Genomic DNA, 18,744 nt, shown 5'->3' with positions numbered 1-18,744 from the left:
GCCCCCTGCCTGGAACTGCGAAAGCGGGAGTTCTGTTGCTTTTGTGCTTTCCGGCGTTGCACGGCCATTTTTTTTCGCTTACTATCCTAAAAAACAGCCCAACGAACGTTACTAAATCAATTAACGAAGGCGCTGCCGCTTAATTACGCTTATTTTGCCTTAAATGTACCTGCAGTTTTTGGGGGGCTAAGCAGCGGGAGGATGTCTGACTAGCGCCAGCGGTTTACGAGTTTAGAACGCTTATTAGTATATACTCCGCTTGGCTTTCGAAGCCTCTGTGGGGGGCCGCGACGACAGAACGCCGTGTGGCGAGCGAGCTACGACGACAAGGCGAGCCCCTAAAGTGCTGTGCACTTAAAACGGCCGAGTTTTGACTCTAAACAACGTTGAAGAACCCCAGGTGTTCACACGTAGCGCGGAGCCTCCATTACGGCTTGCTTTCATAGCCAAGATTTAGCCTCCGGGTGTAAGCCTTATCATTTTTTAAATAAAATAGAGTCCCTCTTGCAGTTGAAGTTTGCAAATTTGGCACTCGAGTAAATTTAAATGCCCTTATAAAAGTTCAACATACGGTTTTACAAAAGCAACATAAAAACGTTCAGTACACTCAATGCCACTGCGTTTTTTGTATTAAAAAGCCACGATTTTTCTCTGGTTCAGCATTTTACAAGCGAGAGGCTATTGGATTGGCATGCGGATGAGTGAATCTTGAATAACCTTTGTAGAAAGATTACATGTCCTTCGAAAGTTTCTCAAACACCTTTATGTCCAACCTATGGTCTGTGTTTTATACACTTATATGTGCAAGACCCCGACCTGGTTGAACTAAAGCGATTAAGATTTTTTTCTTTGACCCTATTTAAATTATGATTTACCCTTTTCAATTGCACAATCATCTGGACGGTGCGACCAAACCATTGTACAATGAAGCATTGTAAACTTCCTAGGAAAGAGTAGCTTATTGTCCAAAGCAGCTTAGTAACAGTAACGTTCGCGCGTCGTCTACAGCGACCCCAGTGTACGCGTAAAGTTGCTATACAAGCCGACCTGATCACAGCAGCTGGCGCGCACCGGTTCGTCGGCACGAGCTGGCGAAACACGGCGTGGGAGTCGCGAGCGCAGCGAAACGCGAGTCTTTCCCAACCAGCTGGCACAGGAAAACACAGAGCAGCCGAACGTCGGCTGCAAAGCTTGCAAAGCGCGCATTCCGGGCGATGCGTCAGGCGCACGGGAGGGCGCTCGTATAGCTAGCACGGTCCTAAGAAGGAACTACGGCCTAGTATAAAAGGCGGGCGACTGCAAAGGGATAAAAAAAACACGAGTAAGAAAAAAAGGAAACAGATAGAGCAAATAACGAGCCGACAGAAGACGGCGGACTTGGCAGATAACGCCGTGTGTTGGAGAGCAACAAACGGCAGCGGTTCTCAAGAGGTCGACAGCGAACGGGCGAAAGGAAACGTGATGACGAACCTCGCAACAGAACGGGGAGTCGCCTCTGCGAACCGTGAGCCGGACGACGTTTTTGCGCCTGCCTTCTGCGTACTTTTGCTTTCTGTTTCGGTTTCACCATGATACTGCGGCTAGAAACGTCAGACTCTGAGGTTCACAAGCCTGCCCAGCCTCCACGCTTGACTTCCATCAAGTTGCCGCATGATGCCTGCCTTTGCCGCTTACCCGGATATCTCAAGCAGTGAAACTAGGGTCCTTGGCGAGTCGTAAAAGTACTCCCGCAGGAAGTGCTTTCGAAGGACGGACGGTCTCTCCGCGCTCTGCCTGGAGAGGAGCATTGGTCAAGATGTTAAGCATAAACGTGAAGGAGCTGCCGATGAAGGCGCACTACTTCTTTTACTACGGCGGTAAGTTCTGACGTTTGTTGAACAATATTCCTCTATTCACCAAGTACACTGCGCAGCGTAAGAAAAAAAGAACTCCGGAATAGCCACAATAACTAAATGGCGGTCAGTCACATTGTGACGGAAAAACAGGTGGAGGAAGCGAACCAGACGGGGTAACGCTCGCGTTTATTTATTTCCTCTCTGCCATCGAGCTGTTTTCTCGTCAGAGTCTGGTCAAAACAAATTTACTCCTGACTCGCTTCGCAGCCTCACCCGAACTTCATTGAAAAGTAAGTATTTAAGTTGTTTAGCCTGTTTTTGTTTTTCAAGCTTCAGAAGCCAGTGGTAAGATGTTTTGCAAGTGTGCGCGACGTAAATATAAAAAAAGGAAATAATAAAGTTGCCCTCCCAGACGAGTGGTTTAATTCAAGGATTATGGTCAAATGGCACGTTGAACACTCGGGACACAAAGTACTCACACAGGTTACTCACATAGTTCCCATTGGGAAGGAACACACAAATTATGTTTTAAATATAGTCACATGCAGGCTAGCCCGAAACACCCACATTTATTGTAATTTCTGAATTTAAGTATAAATGAAGGCAGTCCCCCCTCCCCCACCGTTCCCTGCCAACGCCTTCTTTTAGGAAAATGAAAACGCGTTGTATAAATTTTCTCCTACTTGAATTCTACGACTTGTGTACATTTCCGAAAAAGTTTATGCCAGCTTACCAACAGTGCACATGGGAACAAATTTTTTTTAGATTTAACAGCAAGAACCGAATATTTGCTTTGTTTTTAATGTGATTAGGTACATACAGTTCCACTACATAGGAAACATGAGTATTCATGCGTCCCTGTTCGAAACTGACTCCAAAACGTCGAAGTGAACTCAGAAGTAGCTTGGTGTGAGGAAGAAATAAAAGTGCACTAAATTGAAGTTTCTTACTTATTCACTGGTATAATAATTGGTGTAATGGCATGCCTGCATTTACGTGCTACTGGAAGGGGTAGATAGGATGTGACTTTTACTTCCTTTAGTGTCATGCCCCCCCCCCCCCCAAAAAAAAAAAACCAGACTACACTAATCAAAATAGTATATAGAAAAGTGATTTACCCAACAGACAGGCTTACATATTGCAACCGGAGATAAGGGTGGCCATCTGCGTTACATAGTACATACATGATAGCTTAAGCCTCATATCAAGTGCGGATGTAAAAGTTAACAAGCGTCGCCAGGAATGTTGTGTGCCCCTCCACACAGACCATCATTGCATAAAAGCGTTCACTATATTTTTACAGTTGTTTTCTTTCCCCTTTAAATGTTTGTGGAAACGTATGTAATGTTTATTAACTGCGCCTCCTACTCTAATAATGAAGGAGTGAAATAGGCATGTAAAATTAAATAAATAAACATCTATATCACGTGCAAGGACGCAGCAGCTGGTCGACCAACACAAACCGAACATCTGATAGCATTGCACTATAAACATCGCATCTCGGAGCTTGCTTGGCCCGAAAGGAGTCTAAATACGAGTGCGGACTGTCATTCCTGCCCTCGTGTCTTGCAGCGCTCTCCGGTTTCCTGCCCTTTATCGGAATCCTGATCAAAGACCGAGGAGTGTCTGCCGTTGAAGTGGGCCTTATCTACACGGTGGCACCGTTCTTCTCCGCGGTGTCAAAACCCATATTCGGCGCCATCGTTGACCACTCAAAGAAGATCAAGATCGTCATCCTTTCTTTCCTATTGTGCATCACGGTCACATTTGCAGGAATTAATTTCCTCCCAGTGGCCACTAGCGATCCTAAAGAACGATACGTTCGTCATAACATCTCAATTCCGGTTGAACCCCAGGACTTTGCCGACGGATTTTGTAGTGTCCCTTTAAGCCTGCTAAATACGACGCTGGAGTTTATGGATGACATCTCTTGCAACCTTTCTTGCATTCCAGGTGGAGCCAGGCAAGCGCAGGACGTGCAGTCAGATAGCGTAGAGATTCGCGTAGACGTCAACAAAGAAAACGTAACATTCAATGCTCTGGCAGACCTGCAGAATCTATCAGGCGTTTGCTTCATCCGTTGCTTTTTCAGTGACCAACGGACGACGTTTCCTTCGGGGTCAGTCCTGTTGAATGCAGTGTTCTGGCTTTATTGTGTGTTCGTTACTATTAACTATGCCGCTATCGGCTGCGCCAACTCTCTCACAGACACAGCATGCTTCGAGCTCCTGTCTAGTGAAGAGGCTGACGCCAAGAACCGATTTGGTCTGCACCGTTTGTGGGGAACAGTTGGCTGGGGTGTGTTCGCCGCAGGCAGCGGCTACCTCATCGACGCTCTGAAAGCAGTTGACGGCGCCTCGGTCACTGCGACAGACTATTCAGCAGGTTTCTACGTAGCGGTTGCGCTGGTAATCGTGGATGCCGTATGCGTTTGCATTTGTGACATCAGGAAGAGCAAAAGCAGTAAAACAATCGTCAAGGACATGTTCTGGCTCGTCTACAGGGACACGCGAGTATGGTTTCTGCTCCTGGATGCCACAGTGGGTGGCGTATTCGTAGGCATCGTGTGGCAGTACCACTTCTGGTACCTGGACCATCTGGGGGCCTCTTCGGTGCTGATGGGTGTTTCGGTGGCTGTGAGGAGCTTTGCCGAGCTGCCCGTGTTCGTGTGTGCGGGATGGGCCATCGGGAAGGCGGGACACGTGTTCGTGCTGCGGGCAGCCCTGGTCTCGATGGCCACTTCTTTTGCTTTGTACTCTGTGATAAGCAACCCGTGGGTGACGCTTCCTGTGGAACTTCTTCTTGGACTGGCCTTGGGCGCCTTCTTCACGGCCATACCGTCGTATGCCGAGGAAGTGGCTCCACCCGGAACAGAGGCGACCACCATGGGACTGGTCATGGGCTTCTTCGAAGGCATCGGTAAGTGGGACACTGTAAATTATTGTTCGGAGCCTGACGCTCGCGGGTTCTGCAGGCTGGGTTGCTGCTGTGTCTAGTGCATAGTGATAATATTTAGCTAGTGTCTAGAGTGTGATGCGGATATCTTACCGAATATATGGCCTGCGAAAAATGCGAGCGTTATTTCTCGGGAAGGAATGCTATCAACATACCATGTGGTGTTTTTCTGACGGGCATCCTCAAAATGTGTGACAAGCAATCTTTTATGCTGCAATTTATTTTATTAAGTCAGTTAAACAGTTGTTCAAGGCATCTTTCTCTTTCTTACCATTAACATTGTGTTGGTGGATTCGATACCGCATGCGAAATCACTGGGCAAACTAAGCCGCGTCTACAGATAATTTCCTGTTTTGGCGGAAATACCTTCGTTCAAAAGGTGGCAATCATAAAGACAGACGTTCAACTTGCTGCCAATTATTAGGCTGGTGCACTGCACGAAGCCTGCATTGCTAAATAATTGATACTGCGAGAATACGAGGCGTTTATATAAATGAACTGCAGGCATGTATTGGCATAACTCAAAAGGAATCATAGTCTTGTGGTTATTGCAAGAAGTAACCCTAAAAAAGGTGCTTAAAGATAAAAGCAGCTCTAAAGACAAGACAAAAGGGGAGACTAGACGCACGCAGCCTTTTGTCCTGTCTTGAGCGCTGTTTTTTAAAGCATTATGTACCAACTGCCCCACGTTACCCCTCTTTTACAGAAAAAGTGGCGTCAATCCATTTTTACTGTTCCACGTAACAACACCAGGGCCCGCTTGCTCGATGCCAAATAAGACAGTCTTATTCGCAGTCTAATCTTATTGGCAGTCTTATTCGGGGTCTTATGTTCCTTAGGCTATAAGACGCTTTCTGAAAACTTATAAGACAGCGAATAACACTCTACATCAGAACGCAATAAGACTGTGACTAAGCCTGCTCCGAGCAGTCTTATTCACAGTCTTATGCTGACTTGGTCGGTCGATCATTTTATCATAAAGATGGACCTCCATACCGTGAAAAACGAGTGCAGTAGCCGTACAAATGGCGAACGATACCGAGTGGCGGCCGTTCGACCGTTTGCTTGGAACAAATAAATGCCTGTTCCGAGAAGATCGACGCCGTTGTAAACTCCGTCGGGAGAAAGGGTGAAAAGGGACAGAAAATGCGGACGCCGGAAGCCACAACGCCTACTTACTTTGATGTGGCACCGATGGCTGCATCCAATCACCGTTTTCAACTTTCGCTGTGCGCTATGGGCATGTGCTTGTTTTTCCCGGGTAGCACTCTTTTTTTCTCCCTCACGTAAAACAAAATGGACAGGAATGATAGCCTGCGCCCAATATAAATCCCGAGCAGACATCGGGCGGTCGAGCTCACGGTGTGAATGTGTGATCGTCTGCTGTCACCACAGTAGCTACGAAAAGGCGGCACGGAAAGGACGGAACAAATGTATTGTTTTATAAAATCATGCCCATTAACTCAGGAACAACAAATAGGCGTTCACAATTGTCACCAGTTTCCTTAAATTAGGGTGCACTGCCAGAAGGTATGGGGAGTCGACTCAAGAGAGCCAACAAACCCCACCGAATCCACCGGGCACAGGTGACAAAGGGGGTGGCCGTTTGATGTGCGGCTTTCGCCGACTAGAGCGGCAAGAATGAGCAAGAGCCTTGAACGGAAAACAGCACAAAGACTTATATTCAGACAGGCAAGTTACAAACACAAGCACGAGGTAACAGGTCGATAATGACAGACAACCTAGTTGGAATTCTAATACAAGAAACAGTTCAAAATTCGACAAAATGATGCAGACAGGAGAGTTAACAAATGAATATTACGAATCGGAGCAGTTAACTAAAAAGAAACGAACAGTTCGATGCATATGAGAGACAGAGTCCCAGCATATTCACCGACCGGGCCGGACGATGCACCGCTGTCGGAGGCGAGTCGGCTACCTGGGAAGCGTGGCTTCGCTGTAGGCCAGGCCGTCCGAGACGATCACGGTCATTCGAGGCCCGGGAGCACGTGGGAGTCCTCCAGGGCGCGGGTCGCCGATGGTGTGATGTACAAACTGGCAGGTGCCGTTGTCAATCACGACGTCCAAACGTAGCTGGTTTGCTTAGGTGCGGCTTCTCTTTTTATAGGCGCGCCGGTGCGGAGAGGGAGAGCACAACACACAACGCGCCCGCCGCCGTCAGCGAATAACTTCACCCTTCTAGAATCATCGACGCTCTTAAGCACTGGCAAAGCCACGCGCACCTCCTCGAAAGTACTGGAAGCTTCGACGAAACCGGAGCGGCGGAGATTTCATTTTTGTTGTTTTCTTGCCGGCGAGCCGGCGGGCGATCGCGCTACTGCCTCTTCGTTCGCGAAAGTTCCAGCCTTGTCTCGGGGCGAATAGAACCGAGTGTAAGAAGAATTAGGCGCTGTACAATAAAAAGATAAATTTATAAGGTACTTTTAGGCGTCGTACGCTCGAGTTTGTGACAACAATAAAACTACAATGTGACAACAAAATTACACGCAACCGCAAAACGCTAGCAGCCTGTAGTACCTCTGCCCGTGAGCGTCAAATAAAATCGCGTTTTCAACGAGAAGCTGCGCAGACGTCGTGTCTTTCTATCCTTCTCTTCGAAAGTGGCGGTTACGAAGGTTAATTGTTTGGGTTTATACTTTGATTGCGCATTCTGCTTGAGCAATGGGGATCCGGAGGCGGCACGTAAAAACAGCACGCATAATATCAACATTCGGCTATATTCTACAGCGCGATTGTTTACAGCTGCAGCCCTCGCTAGCGTTCTGCCGGCTAGGCAGCGGGTTGTTGCGATCGTGTCGCCGTTCCAGGCGGCATGAGCCCCTGGAGTGCTAGTTGCATCCGAGTCTACGACGATGAACCCGAAGCCAATCCGCAGCTTTCTAATTCACAGTGAGATGAAAAGCGCGACTCGTGTAGCGACAACGTGCGACAACGTTGCTGCTTTTTGCGTAAGCCCAGTGGGTTACTCGGGCGCACGCTTCGAGCAGACGATAGTTGTTTATGACTTCGTTTACGCGGCCGCGCGACCGAGGCCCGGCCGCGTGAGCTGGCCTACCAAGGATGGCGGATCATTGTAACGTATTGGTGACAAGGCCCAAATACGCCGTCTGATGGTCAGCATTTCTTGAATTTATCCAATCATGGTTCAAAATAAACGCTTGCACAACGCCGGCGACGGCAACAAGCAGTTTTGCGGTGTACCCCCGGTTTTCCCTAGGGGCCTCTGTCGTGCTCATCTAGGTACCCACTGTCCCTATAGTCTTCAATAAGACTGCTCTGTAGCCTGGCCCGAGTGCTTTCGAGCAAGCGCAATAGTCCGAATCTTATTCGCGGTCTTATTGAAGTCGGTGAATAAGACTAGACTGTGAATAAGACTGCCAATGAGAACGTGTGTTCGTGCAAGCGGGCCCAGGAAGTGAGAAAAATAGAAATCATGGCAATGTTTCTAATTCGCCCGGAGTGGCCGCATTTCTTGAAACTAGGGATCAGTAGTGGGGCGATGTTTGCTCCTCAGTGCAATCTCCGTGGTCGCTAAATCATTTCTCCGTGGTCGCTAAACGATAGAGAGCTCACACAAGCGGGCTTTCCCGCCAATTTTGCTCGAACCTACATTCAACAAGAAAATGTTAGGGAATGAATTTGTAAACAAAAAAATAAAAACTCTCCTTTTTTAGTTTTTTTTATTCGTGTAGTATGGTGTACTTAATTAGCGGCAGCTACTACCTGATATTTTAAATTGATAACGCTCCCTATTAAGGCGATCCTTCAGTTGGTTCTATATATAAATGCGGCCAAAGAGTGTGCAGAAATTGGCCACAACCAAGTATCCCCTCTATTAAAATCAACTATCACATGCACAGGCACTGCACTGGGTGGTCTAGCTGGTGGGGCTGGGTTCGAGTGGCTCGGAGGAAGCACCACCTTCCAGCTGGTGGCATTGGTGGGATTCGCATGGTGTCTGCTGGCCTACGCCCTGGATGCATCTCTCGCACGCATCAGCCGTCCTATGAGCCGCTGCAGGAGGGCGAGGAGGCCTAAAAGAGGTGCAAACATTTTGGATTTTTTTCTGGCTGGGTGAAACTAAACAGTTTCGGTTACAGTTTGGAGCTGTTTAGCCGCTAAATGGAGGGAATGGATAAGTCAGGGAAATCTATGTTCATGTGAAAATATCCGACAGCACGAAAACTTTCCAGCACAACTCATTCACGCTTGTTTTCATGAGCGTTGAGGTGTTTTCAGTAAAGCTTGAGAAGAAAACTTGAACTTTCCCAATAACGCGTCACTACTGCTCTTAGCTTTAGGTGGGTAATGTAGATATAGTGCGCAGGCTGAAAAAATCCTTCTGGTTAAGGGTACTAAGAGTGATGAAAATGACTTGATGTCCCGAGAATGTTAACCCGAGCTTCGTGCTTTAAACTACGACTTCCCAGACTTCAAGATGCAAAAAGAGGGTCGGCCGTGGTCCGCAGGACGAGGACCATACGAAATGTTTTTGGCTCTATAAAAGTTGGATTGGATGCCAAGAAGACGAGGAGGTGATAAGACTATATAGATAGATAGATGTAACTTTATTAGGGAAAGGGCTGGCTCAGAGGCCTATAAGAATGGTAGGGCGGAAAAGGAGGGGGTAAAATTAAGTCCGGCTCAGAATGTCAGCTTCGCGTGCGAAGTCCCAGAGGGAACGCAGGACTCGGGCTGCGTGCGTGTGCCGTGGTGGCGAGAGATAAGACTATAAAAATTTGCATATTCTAGTAGAGGGTTTTTATGGCGCTGAGGAGCCGCTGCATTATCACTCCTCTGGCTTTCCAGGCTCCCGCATTTCTCTGCAATGCAACCACCAGCACGACTGGTAGTTTCTCTAACCACTTAAAAGATAAAAAAAAAAAGCGAAGCAACTGCATTTGCTTGGGGGCAGTATGGCCTGCAGCTGTTCGTCAGCGGGTTTCCTTGACGTTGCTTTTGGTGCCGTGGAAAAGTACAAGAGAAACAAGAAAAAGAAAATATGGTTTTATTAAGCCTCTCCCCCCCCCCCCAAGCACAGCGTAATCTGTGGTTTCAAAACACCAAAAGCCATTGAAAGTGGTCATCCTTAAAGGAGAACTGACGCCTTATTTTAGCTTTCTCGTTTTTATGCTGTGAACACTACCTCTTCGCCCACTTACAATTCAAATCCAGCAGAAACCGGTCAGCAGTCGCAGAGAAATAGTTTCAATGCATTTCTTTCAGCCAGTTTCGGTGCTCTTTTCCAGCAGCACAGATGGAAGTTCGGAGCCGTACCGGTGGTCTTACGTAACACTAATTGGAAACAAAAACTGCAGTTGCCACGCCAATCAAAAACCCGTGCTGTCACACGTGTTTTACGCATCGTCTGCGGTGGTCTCACGTGGTCCGCATTGGCCCGCCCGAGCTTGCGGCGGCAGCCGGCATCGGGGAAATTTGAAAAGCGATTAGAAAATTCGTGAAATTAGACATAATATAAAGAGCTTAATTTTTAACTGAGACCCATTTGAGTTTCTGTTCTGTTCTGTTTCTGTTCATGATGATAGCAATCTATTGGCTTTTGGAAAGACAGCGTTAATTGTTTGCCACTTTGCCGAAGTTGACGATGCCATTGGAAGACCAGGCCTAGCGCAACGGGACCACCAACGACGTAGCGCAGGAGAGTGTTTCCGTTTCCGGAAAGGGCAACCCGACGTCACCCACAAACGGCCGGTTCTAAAAATGCGGAAGGTCTTTCGTTACACTGATAGCGATTTCGCTAGCGCTGGAAATCGGAGGTAGCTCGTGGCCGGGCCAGCTAAAATTGATTTACGATGTGTTTCCCGAGGTGGCTGGCTACAGAAATTAGTAGAAACCATCTTGACAGGCTATTGAAGCCCATTAAGGGAAAGACAGTCCTCCATTATTGTTCATTCAAAGGTACTTGAAGCCAAAATGCCAGTTATGTTCGTGGAAAATAATCCTATCTTCAAATAACAAACATGGAAACATCAAGGCAAGCTTCAAAACAATTTTTTCTAAAAGATGAGCAATACATATGAAGTATATGCAACAAAAAAGCCACTTGTTTGCCCGTCCCCTGTCACGCCAAATCTATGCCACCTAGAACAGCCACCACTACAAACATGACTGTGGGGTTTTGGTGGTGCTTCTGGTTCTGTTCTACTGTAGTAATTCAATGCTAACATGAGGTTAACACGCTAACAACTCGGTTCTCGGTATACCCCTTAGTACTTACTGCTGACGTTGCAAGGGGGAAGATTTACGGTTGGTCCGTACTTTTTTTGGAACAATGTCATTTTAGCTGATGGAGTTGAGCAAATCATCAAACTACTTCTTTCAAAGAAATCACGGTATTATTTTGTCGACATGATTCCCGAAATTTTGCCTGCACGTGCAGGCGTTGTTCGTGAATACAATTAATCATCGAATATAGGAGTGTACCATATAGGAGTGTACCAGTAGGAGTGTACCAGTCATGTCAAACTCTATTTCACATTACATCTCCCGTGTATGGATGAGTCTGCAGTGAAATAGAAACATTGAAATACTACACAATTGCTTTCGAACTTAAATTTAATTGGCTAAGTATTCTTTTTTGTTTCGAATTACCCCTCAATATCGCACTGCACACTAGATACAAATACTGTTGGCCTTTACTGGGACAATGGTGTACAGCACACTACCTGTTGTTAAATTAAACTCCTGGGACCAGCTGGCGAATTGTAATAAGTCATGTCATCTCCTCGTCTGCTTCTCTATGCAGGAATTTACACCTTTTCAGTGGGAAAAATGCGGTTGTCCGTCAAGTAATTGAAGTATTTATGTCGTTTTGCAGACACTGCTGTTTCTTCGTTGGAACCAGGTCCGAGCAACAGCAACTCTTCAACAGAAAAGAGGACGTACGCCTACACGTCTGTTCAAACGAGCGTGTGACTCTTATTTATGGTGACTGTGCATTGTCGAACTGTTTTAGTTCTCCCCCGAAGAACTCTGAAACTTTCCAGCAGGCTGTACTTGAGGCGAAAAAGTAGCTACAAATTACAGCTTATTCCAGAATGATATGGCTGAACGTGGAGGTTTATCACCGGCCTGATGTCCCCTCCATGGCGTCACCCGCTCCTGTTGCCTGGCAGTTACATCGGTGCTGGCGCTGGTGAGGGGAAGCGGTCGTGGCTGGAAGTTTCAGGTTGGACACGGTGATATACACCCACGGGAGTAGCGTGCGGGCGAATTTCACATATCACCACCCACGACGTAATGAGCCAGATGTAGCGACACTATTCAAACATATGACGAGCCTCCGCCATGATTATATTACTTCCCGTCGTGACCTGGCTTCCCACATCCCCTGATTTGCATGACGCAATGTCCTTGTGAAGAACATTGCCTTGCCGGAGACCGGCACTATTCAAGGAGTAGGCGGAACCGCCATCCAGTGCAAACTCGGGTCCTTTGGTCCTTTGGTCCTTTGGTGCCATTCTCTGCTTCTTGAACTACCAAATTTACTTCATAAAACTTTCTTTGATCACTGTATTGCTTCGTGTGAAATTGCGTTTAAACATGATTTGTAGGCGGAAGGAATTTTCTCTTGCTGTCATTATTCTATCACGCGTGTTCGTAGCCACGGACAATTCGGGAAAGCAGGAAAGAGCGACTTTTAAGTGATTCCATCTCTGGCGTGAGCAACATACTCCACTGTCGATACCAATTTGAGATAGATTAGAGCTATCGTTCCACTTCACAAATACCTATAGCACTGATGCCGGGAGGCGACAAGAAAAAAAATTGATTGTGTGGTTCGGTAGGCACAAGGCCACTCGGCCACATAGCATTAAAAAGAGGGCATTGCTTCTCAAGTTAGCCCCATACAGCGTCTTTCAGCAAACGTCGCCAGTTAAAATGGTTTTGTTTATGGTCAATAGTTTAAAAGGCAAACCTGCATACATTTCAATCAGAGGTTTGTGAATAAGGCCGGTTCGCTCGTCCTTATGACGCCTGATGGGCATCTCTTTGTTCACTAGTTCTACATGTGATTTGCCGCTTTCCTAATTTCTTTAACATGTTTGTCAGTAATCCCGCATGGGATTCTGCAGCTTAGAACGCAGCGCAAACACGCATCTCAGCAGTTGCTGCATGTATCCACACAGACGTCGACATGCTTCTGAGGCAGTCATTCATATCTTATGTGAGCACGACGATGCTACTTTAGAAACAGTTGATAATACGAGGAAACCATTCCCACCGCCTTTGTTTTTCCTTATTTTACGTGAAAGCTACCATTCTAAACGCGTTTCTATTGAAGGAAAGTACGCGGCTCATGAGCGTTGCAGGAAGCCACAAAAAGGATGGAACGCGCCCTAGCACGCCACCCTAATACGTAAAAACACTCATAACAATGACCGCTCTTTTTTTAAAGTGCTGAGCACTTAAGGGGCTTGCCTTGTCGTCGTAGCTCGCTTTAATGGTCGATGTCAAGCGACTGCTGGAATCAGGTGGTGCCGCGAGATGACGCACCCAAGTAGAGCCCAAAGTTCCGTCGTAGGGCGTCCCGCAGAGGATTCGAAAGCCGAGCGGTTTAAATGGTGATAACCATTGGAAACTTGTGAAACACTGGCGCTTTTAGGTACATTTGACGCAAAATATATGTACTTAACCAGCAGCACCCGTATTCATATAGTTTGGAACGCTCATTGGGTTGGTTTTTCCGATAGTAGCGCAAAAAAAAAAGTGGCAGTGCAACGCCTGCACGTGCAGGAGGAAAAACCAAGCGCGAAAAGAACAGAACTCCCTCCGGTGCTGTTTCAGGCAGGGGGCACGCGAGCACTACGGAGGCGGGAAATATGAATTCCTTTGGGTGGTAGCAGTCAGCGGATAACGGCGCTGCAGCCCATTATGGCGAATCACTTTCTCTGCACCTCCGTCAGCTTTCAGGTTGAATGGAACGGCTATAATTTTTAAAATTTCGCTCTACGCGTTCATCCCAGATTGCTGGTTTGTTTTCTGGGTGCAATCATTCAATAAACCCCAAAGGTATGTCTTGGTAACCCGGATTTGTCGGAAATGCACAGAAATTTACACACAGAAGAAGACCGTGAACGCAAGCACAAAGCAGGAACGAAGATTCAGAAACGAACACGCTGTGGAAGATGCCCCAGTTCTCACCATCCACAAGCAGAGACAGAGATAATTATCGCTAGTAATATTAGAGTTTGCCTCAAAGTAAGCGCTGCAACAAAAAACTCTGAGTGCTGGAGCAGGGAAAACTGCAAGCGGTAACCTGAATGAACCGCCCGTCTAGAAATAGTGGCTAGAACATCTCAAGAAACGGAGTTCCGAATGAAATCGTGGAAATTTTGTATTTCTGTAATGTAGTGAATATAGAACTGACTTCATTTAGAATGTTTTATTGAACGTGAATCCCCTTGAGGGCGTGAGAACAAACAGCGCAACTAGTTTGCGTTGTTTGCCGCCGTGATTTCACACGGGTGTACCGCATAACACGACACCAAGTCATTAGACATAAAATATTTGGCTCCAAACCAACAACAAATACATTCGAGGCCATTCCATTTTTCACAGCCTTGCCGCGGGAGGGACACATGCGACTTTATCTTAGTTTGTTCTAATATCCGCAACGTGTTAAAACCTCCGGACAATTAATTTCTTTTTACGCACTGGAAAAATGTACTTATCATCAGTGCCACCTCACTGTTGGAAAACGAATGAAAAACGAGTAGACATGGTCGTGCTCACATGTGGTGGGAGCTTCTGTGAATAGCATTGCGAGCGCGGTTTCGACTCTCATGCTGCGCAGCAAATTATAATTAAAATAATTTCGAATGGCTATTGTCCTCCACAAATGAGAAACAGGCGTCCCAATGCAGAGTCGCCGAGAACAGAGAGAGCAAACACGGCAACAATCAATAACAGCTATGGCAATCCTTTCGTGTTTCACTGTATGGATGAATAATGTCTGGGACCTGACAATTTTACAATTCCATGGGTGCAGTGGTGTTCCATTCATTATCATCATAATGGTCATCATAACCACCACCACTATCATCATCATCATCATCATCAGGCAACTCAGGTTTACTGCAGGACGAAGGCCTCTCCCATTCACCTCCTACCTCTCTTGCCCTGCGCTGCTCGAGTCCACAGTTTACCCTCGAACTTACGTATTTCATCCCTCCATCGTTTTATTGGCCTTCCCGTTCTTCTAGGACCACCTCTTGGTATCCACTCCGTTACCCTAATTGTTCACCGGTTGTCGGTTCGTCTCACTACATGGTCATCCCCAGTCCATTTCTTTTCTTCATTTGAACTATGATATCGTCAACTGTAGTTTTTCCTCTGATCCAGGTATGTTGTTTCCTGTCCCTGAGTATTATTCCTAACATTATTAGGGACTGAGCCGTTACGTGCGCCCTCTGAGGGTGATTATACTGCAGTGGGTGCCCGTCGAACACCGATGGTGGCGCCAGTGCGTCATGGGCCCGTGCGCGCGTGTGCGATGAACAGTCAGCCGCGACGAACACGTGTAGTGTGATAAAACCCGGAACATGCGCACAACCAACCGAGTGGCTTAAAAGCGGCACTCACAAGAACAGCAGGGGAGTGCGCACCGGGGGACACGAGAGAGCAGCTGCGGCCGCGGGCGGTGGCGAGCCACGACCATGACGCCCGGACAGCGAGGAGAAACCAGCGTCCGCGGCGGACGCTCTTCACCCGACGTCAGCACAAATGAATGAAGACGTCGTAGTGAGTGTAAAGAACCCTGCTGTAACTTTCGTGACAAGCAGGGCTTCAACTGCCGCAATGTTTTCCTTACGCGCTTTCCGCGCTTGCTTGCTGTGCTCTATTTATATTGCCGCCCAACTTGCTTTCTTTGTGCGTTCCTGCCTTGGTTTTCCCGGAATAAACCGGTGATTTGTTCTCATGCGGATCGGCGTTACTTCGTCGGGCGGGTTCTGGCTCGCGAACCCTTTACGCTCGAAGGGGGATCCTTCACATTATTTGTTCCATGGCCTGTTTTAGGCTACCCCAGTCGAAAAACACAACAGAAAAATACGACAGAATGATCCTGTGAGGGAATGGGACATCCTGTAGTTTGTAGTAAACCCTGTCCTGTAGTCTGTAGTAAATCCTGTCCTGTATTCTGTAGTAAATCCTGTTCTGTATTCTGTAGTAAATCCTGTCCTGTAGTCTGTAGTTAATCCTGTCCTGTAGTCTGTCGTAAATCCTGTCCTGTAGTCTGTAGTAAATCCTGCCCTGTAGTAAATCCTGTTCTGTAGTCTGTAGTAAATCCTGTTCTGTAGTGTGTAGTAAATCCTGTCATGTCTTTTTTCGTAGTAAATCCTGTCATGTCTCCAATTTCCAATAGTTTGGCATAAGAAATTTACTTCCCGTGGTGTTTTTTCTATTAATTACCTGAAGTATGCAGGATATGCATAACCATTTCAATAAAAATATGACCAACAAACATAAGCATTTGGGGTCATTCTTGCCTTTCTGGTACAAGCTTGAAATTGTTTTCAGTGAATAACTGATTTCAGAAAGCTGTACCAAAAGGCATTTAAGCAATGCAACTAGTGGTACATTCATGCATGCAATACAAAAGTTTGATGTTACGCAGACTGCACACGCCTGATCACAGTCCGAAAAAAAAAAGCAGTTTGCGGTGCTTATCCATTTTATTTTCCTCTTTTTACAACACTGTTCCTGGGCACTACCGGGGCTTCACTTTTTGTCATGGAGAGGCTTTTACTGCCCTCTTATGTTGCTGTTACACCAAACAAATAATTTTTATTTCATTGCCAAATATAAAAACAAAATGTGGCGCGTTATTTGTATGCTCCATGATCGTGCTGACTTGGAAACGGTCAGAACTATAATTTCTTTTAGTACAAAACAGCTTTCATCCGCACGTCATGCGAAACTGCGCCTGCTGCAAATTCACGGGAACCTGGACGCTGGTACACGCCGGACACGGAAACTCGTGGATCCAGCAGCCGCTGGAACGTAACGCTGGAACACGCCCGAGACCACGCCGTCTCTAGCGAATAGCGTGGCCGATGCTCGCGCTCTGCCTTTTTTTTTTAATAGCCGTGTAATTGCAAACCCGCGTAGCTGTTAACAAGAAATACAGAAGTCATTCCTTCAGGGAAACCTCAGTAGCGTTACAAAATTTAGCCAGACTCATTTGGGCACTTTTCAGCTGTTTTGGCCGTGCTTCGGAAGCAGGGCCAAATCGCGTCCCATCATCGCGTTCTGTCAATGACGCTCAACCTGTTCATAAAAGCAAATTTATTCTCCCCGATAGAAAAAAAATATTAAACGAGCATCGACAATAACCGTTCGAAAATTCGTTCCTTATATTAGTTAGGGCCATTAAAACACAAGTGAACAAATATTTCTTTTACACTGCAAAACGTGAGAGAACGTGAGAAAATTAAAATGGAAAGTCAATCTTTAGCTGGAATGCTTGCCTTTGTGAACCTTGTTCCGTTGCATTCGCACAGCAAGGCGTGGAAGGGTATCCTGTGGCGAAAAGCGCACGTCTCTGTGGTGCTGCATTATCTTGAAGAGTACGCACACACGATACCTGCCGAAGTCACGCAGGGATCGTTGCAAGTTCAGTCGATTGTCGAAGCACATCGCACGTATTCCAAATCACGCTGCCTGCGAGATTCGTCGCATTCACTCACATTAAAGTCCCAAGCACCCCGGTTAGTCGTCGCTGGAGGAGTCCTCATATTGAGATGCTTGAAATCCGGACCACTCATCTTGCTTTTACCACAGCTTCCGAAGCTTCAAATGTTGCTGCTGACACTCCGCGGAGACATAAGATGCACGTTTTTACAAAAAAGTTAAGCCTAACTTCAACTAGGCAAAGCGCCGATGTGAAATGTGAACGAGCCACTGGGCCACGCAGCCACCGCAAATTTTGACCGGGAGACGAAAAGCAGGAAGGAACAAAGCAGGAGGGAACAAAGGAAGGGTAAGGAGGGAACCGGCCGATCACGAGAAGTTGTTTCGCGACCCCTCCTGACCCCTCTCGATTCTTCGTATTGTGGTCTCCCCGTCCCGCGAGTTCTGTCGCGCCGCGACATGCCTTAGTGGTGACAATGCTTCCCCGAACTTCTTCCAGAGGGCCGGGCTTGAGGGAAGGCGCGCGTTTTCTTTCTTTCTACATTTATTTTTTTAACCCATCTCGGCAATGCAGCGAGTTCACTGGCGCCGTTTCTTTTTTGTTTTTCACACAGGTAGCGGCAACTGGTTCGCTGTTTTTAAAATCTTATTTTAACTATTTCGCTTGATTGGACACAATTCGCATTAAAATAAACAAATTGCTCGCTAAAAAAACAAAACAAAACAACAGCACGCAGATTGAAACAATGGGGCTCTCAAAGACACCCAGAAATACATGTCAGAATGTGCACTGCAATTATTACACCACGTCTTCAAAAAGCACATCTTGCTTGTTTTTTATGCGTCCGTTTTGCCGAGGGGCTACCCTTGTTGCCTGATTCTTTTATCAAACATTGTCCACAGTACAATATATGCAATTGCAATTCACTCGAAGAACCCGAGGAATTTCCGAAGTTCTCTATGTATACATTTTTTTTATTATGGGGCTACGCTTAGATGCTCCAACATTAGTGTGATTTGTGCTAAGTTGCGTTGTTAATTGCAAATTTGTAGCGAAGGTTTTTTCCAACACGGCCGGAATGCTAATGGCCGCAATGCAACAAACGTTCATTACAACGGACGCTTGCAATGCAATTGAACGAGATGACCGTCACTCGCACGCAGCATTGTTTCCGTGCAGCGCACGCTAAAAAAGTGGGATTTTGCTGCACCGCACGGGCCGCAAACACCAAGTTTCGGAGCATCTGCGTCGATCGCGGCGCTGGAATACAACCAGTTC

General features: G+C 46.8%; 1 protein-coding gene across 1 annotated transcript; it reads left to right on the top strand.

Moving 5' to 3' along the window:
- The first annotated feature begins 1,158 nt into the window (after positions 1–1,158).
- Positions 1,159–13,198, top strand: LOC144179652 (major facilitator superfamily domain-containing protein 6-like). Its single transcript, XM_077708088.1, has 4 exons — positions 1,159–1,856; positions 3,408–4,754; positions 8,672–8,854; positions 11,650–13,198. Exons 1-4 carry the CDS (start codon positions 1,796–1,798, stop codon positions 11,745–11,747), a joined length of 1,689 nt encoding a protein of 562 aa, XP_077564214.1. The 5' UTR covers positions 1,159–1,795; the 3' UTR covers positions 11,748–13,198.
- Positions 13,199–18,744: the final 5,546 nt, after the last annotated feature.

Source organism: Haemaphysalis longicornis, unplaced genomic scaffold (genome assembly GCF_048455015.1).
Source record: "Haemaphysalis longicornis isolate Haplotype H1 unplaced genomic scaffold, Haemaphysalis longicornis Haplotype H1 scaffold_4, whole genome shotgun sequence".
Taxonomy (NCBI): Eukaryota; Metazoa; Arthropoda; class Arachnida; order Ixodida; family Ixodidae; genus Haemaphysalis; species Haemaphysalis longicornis.
Note: the sequence above shows the minus strand (reverse complement) of the source record. Positions and strands in the feature narration are given on the sequence as shown.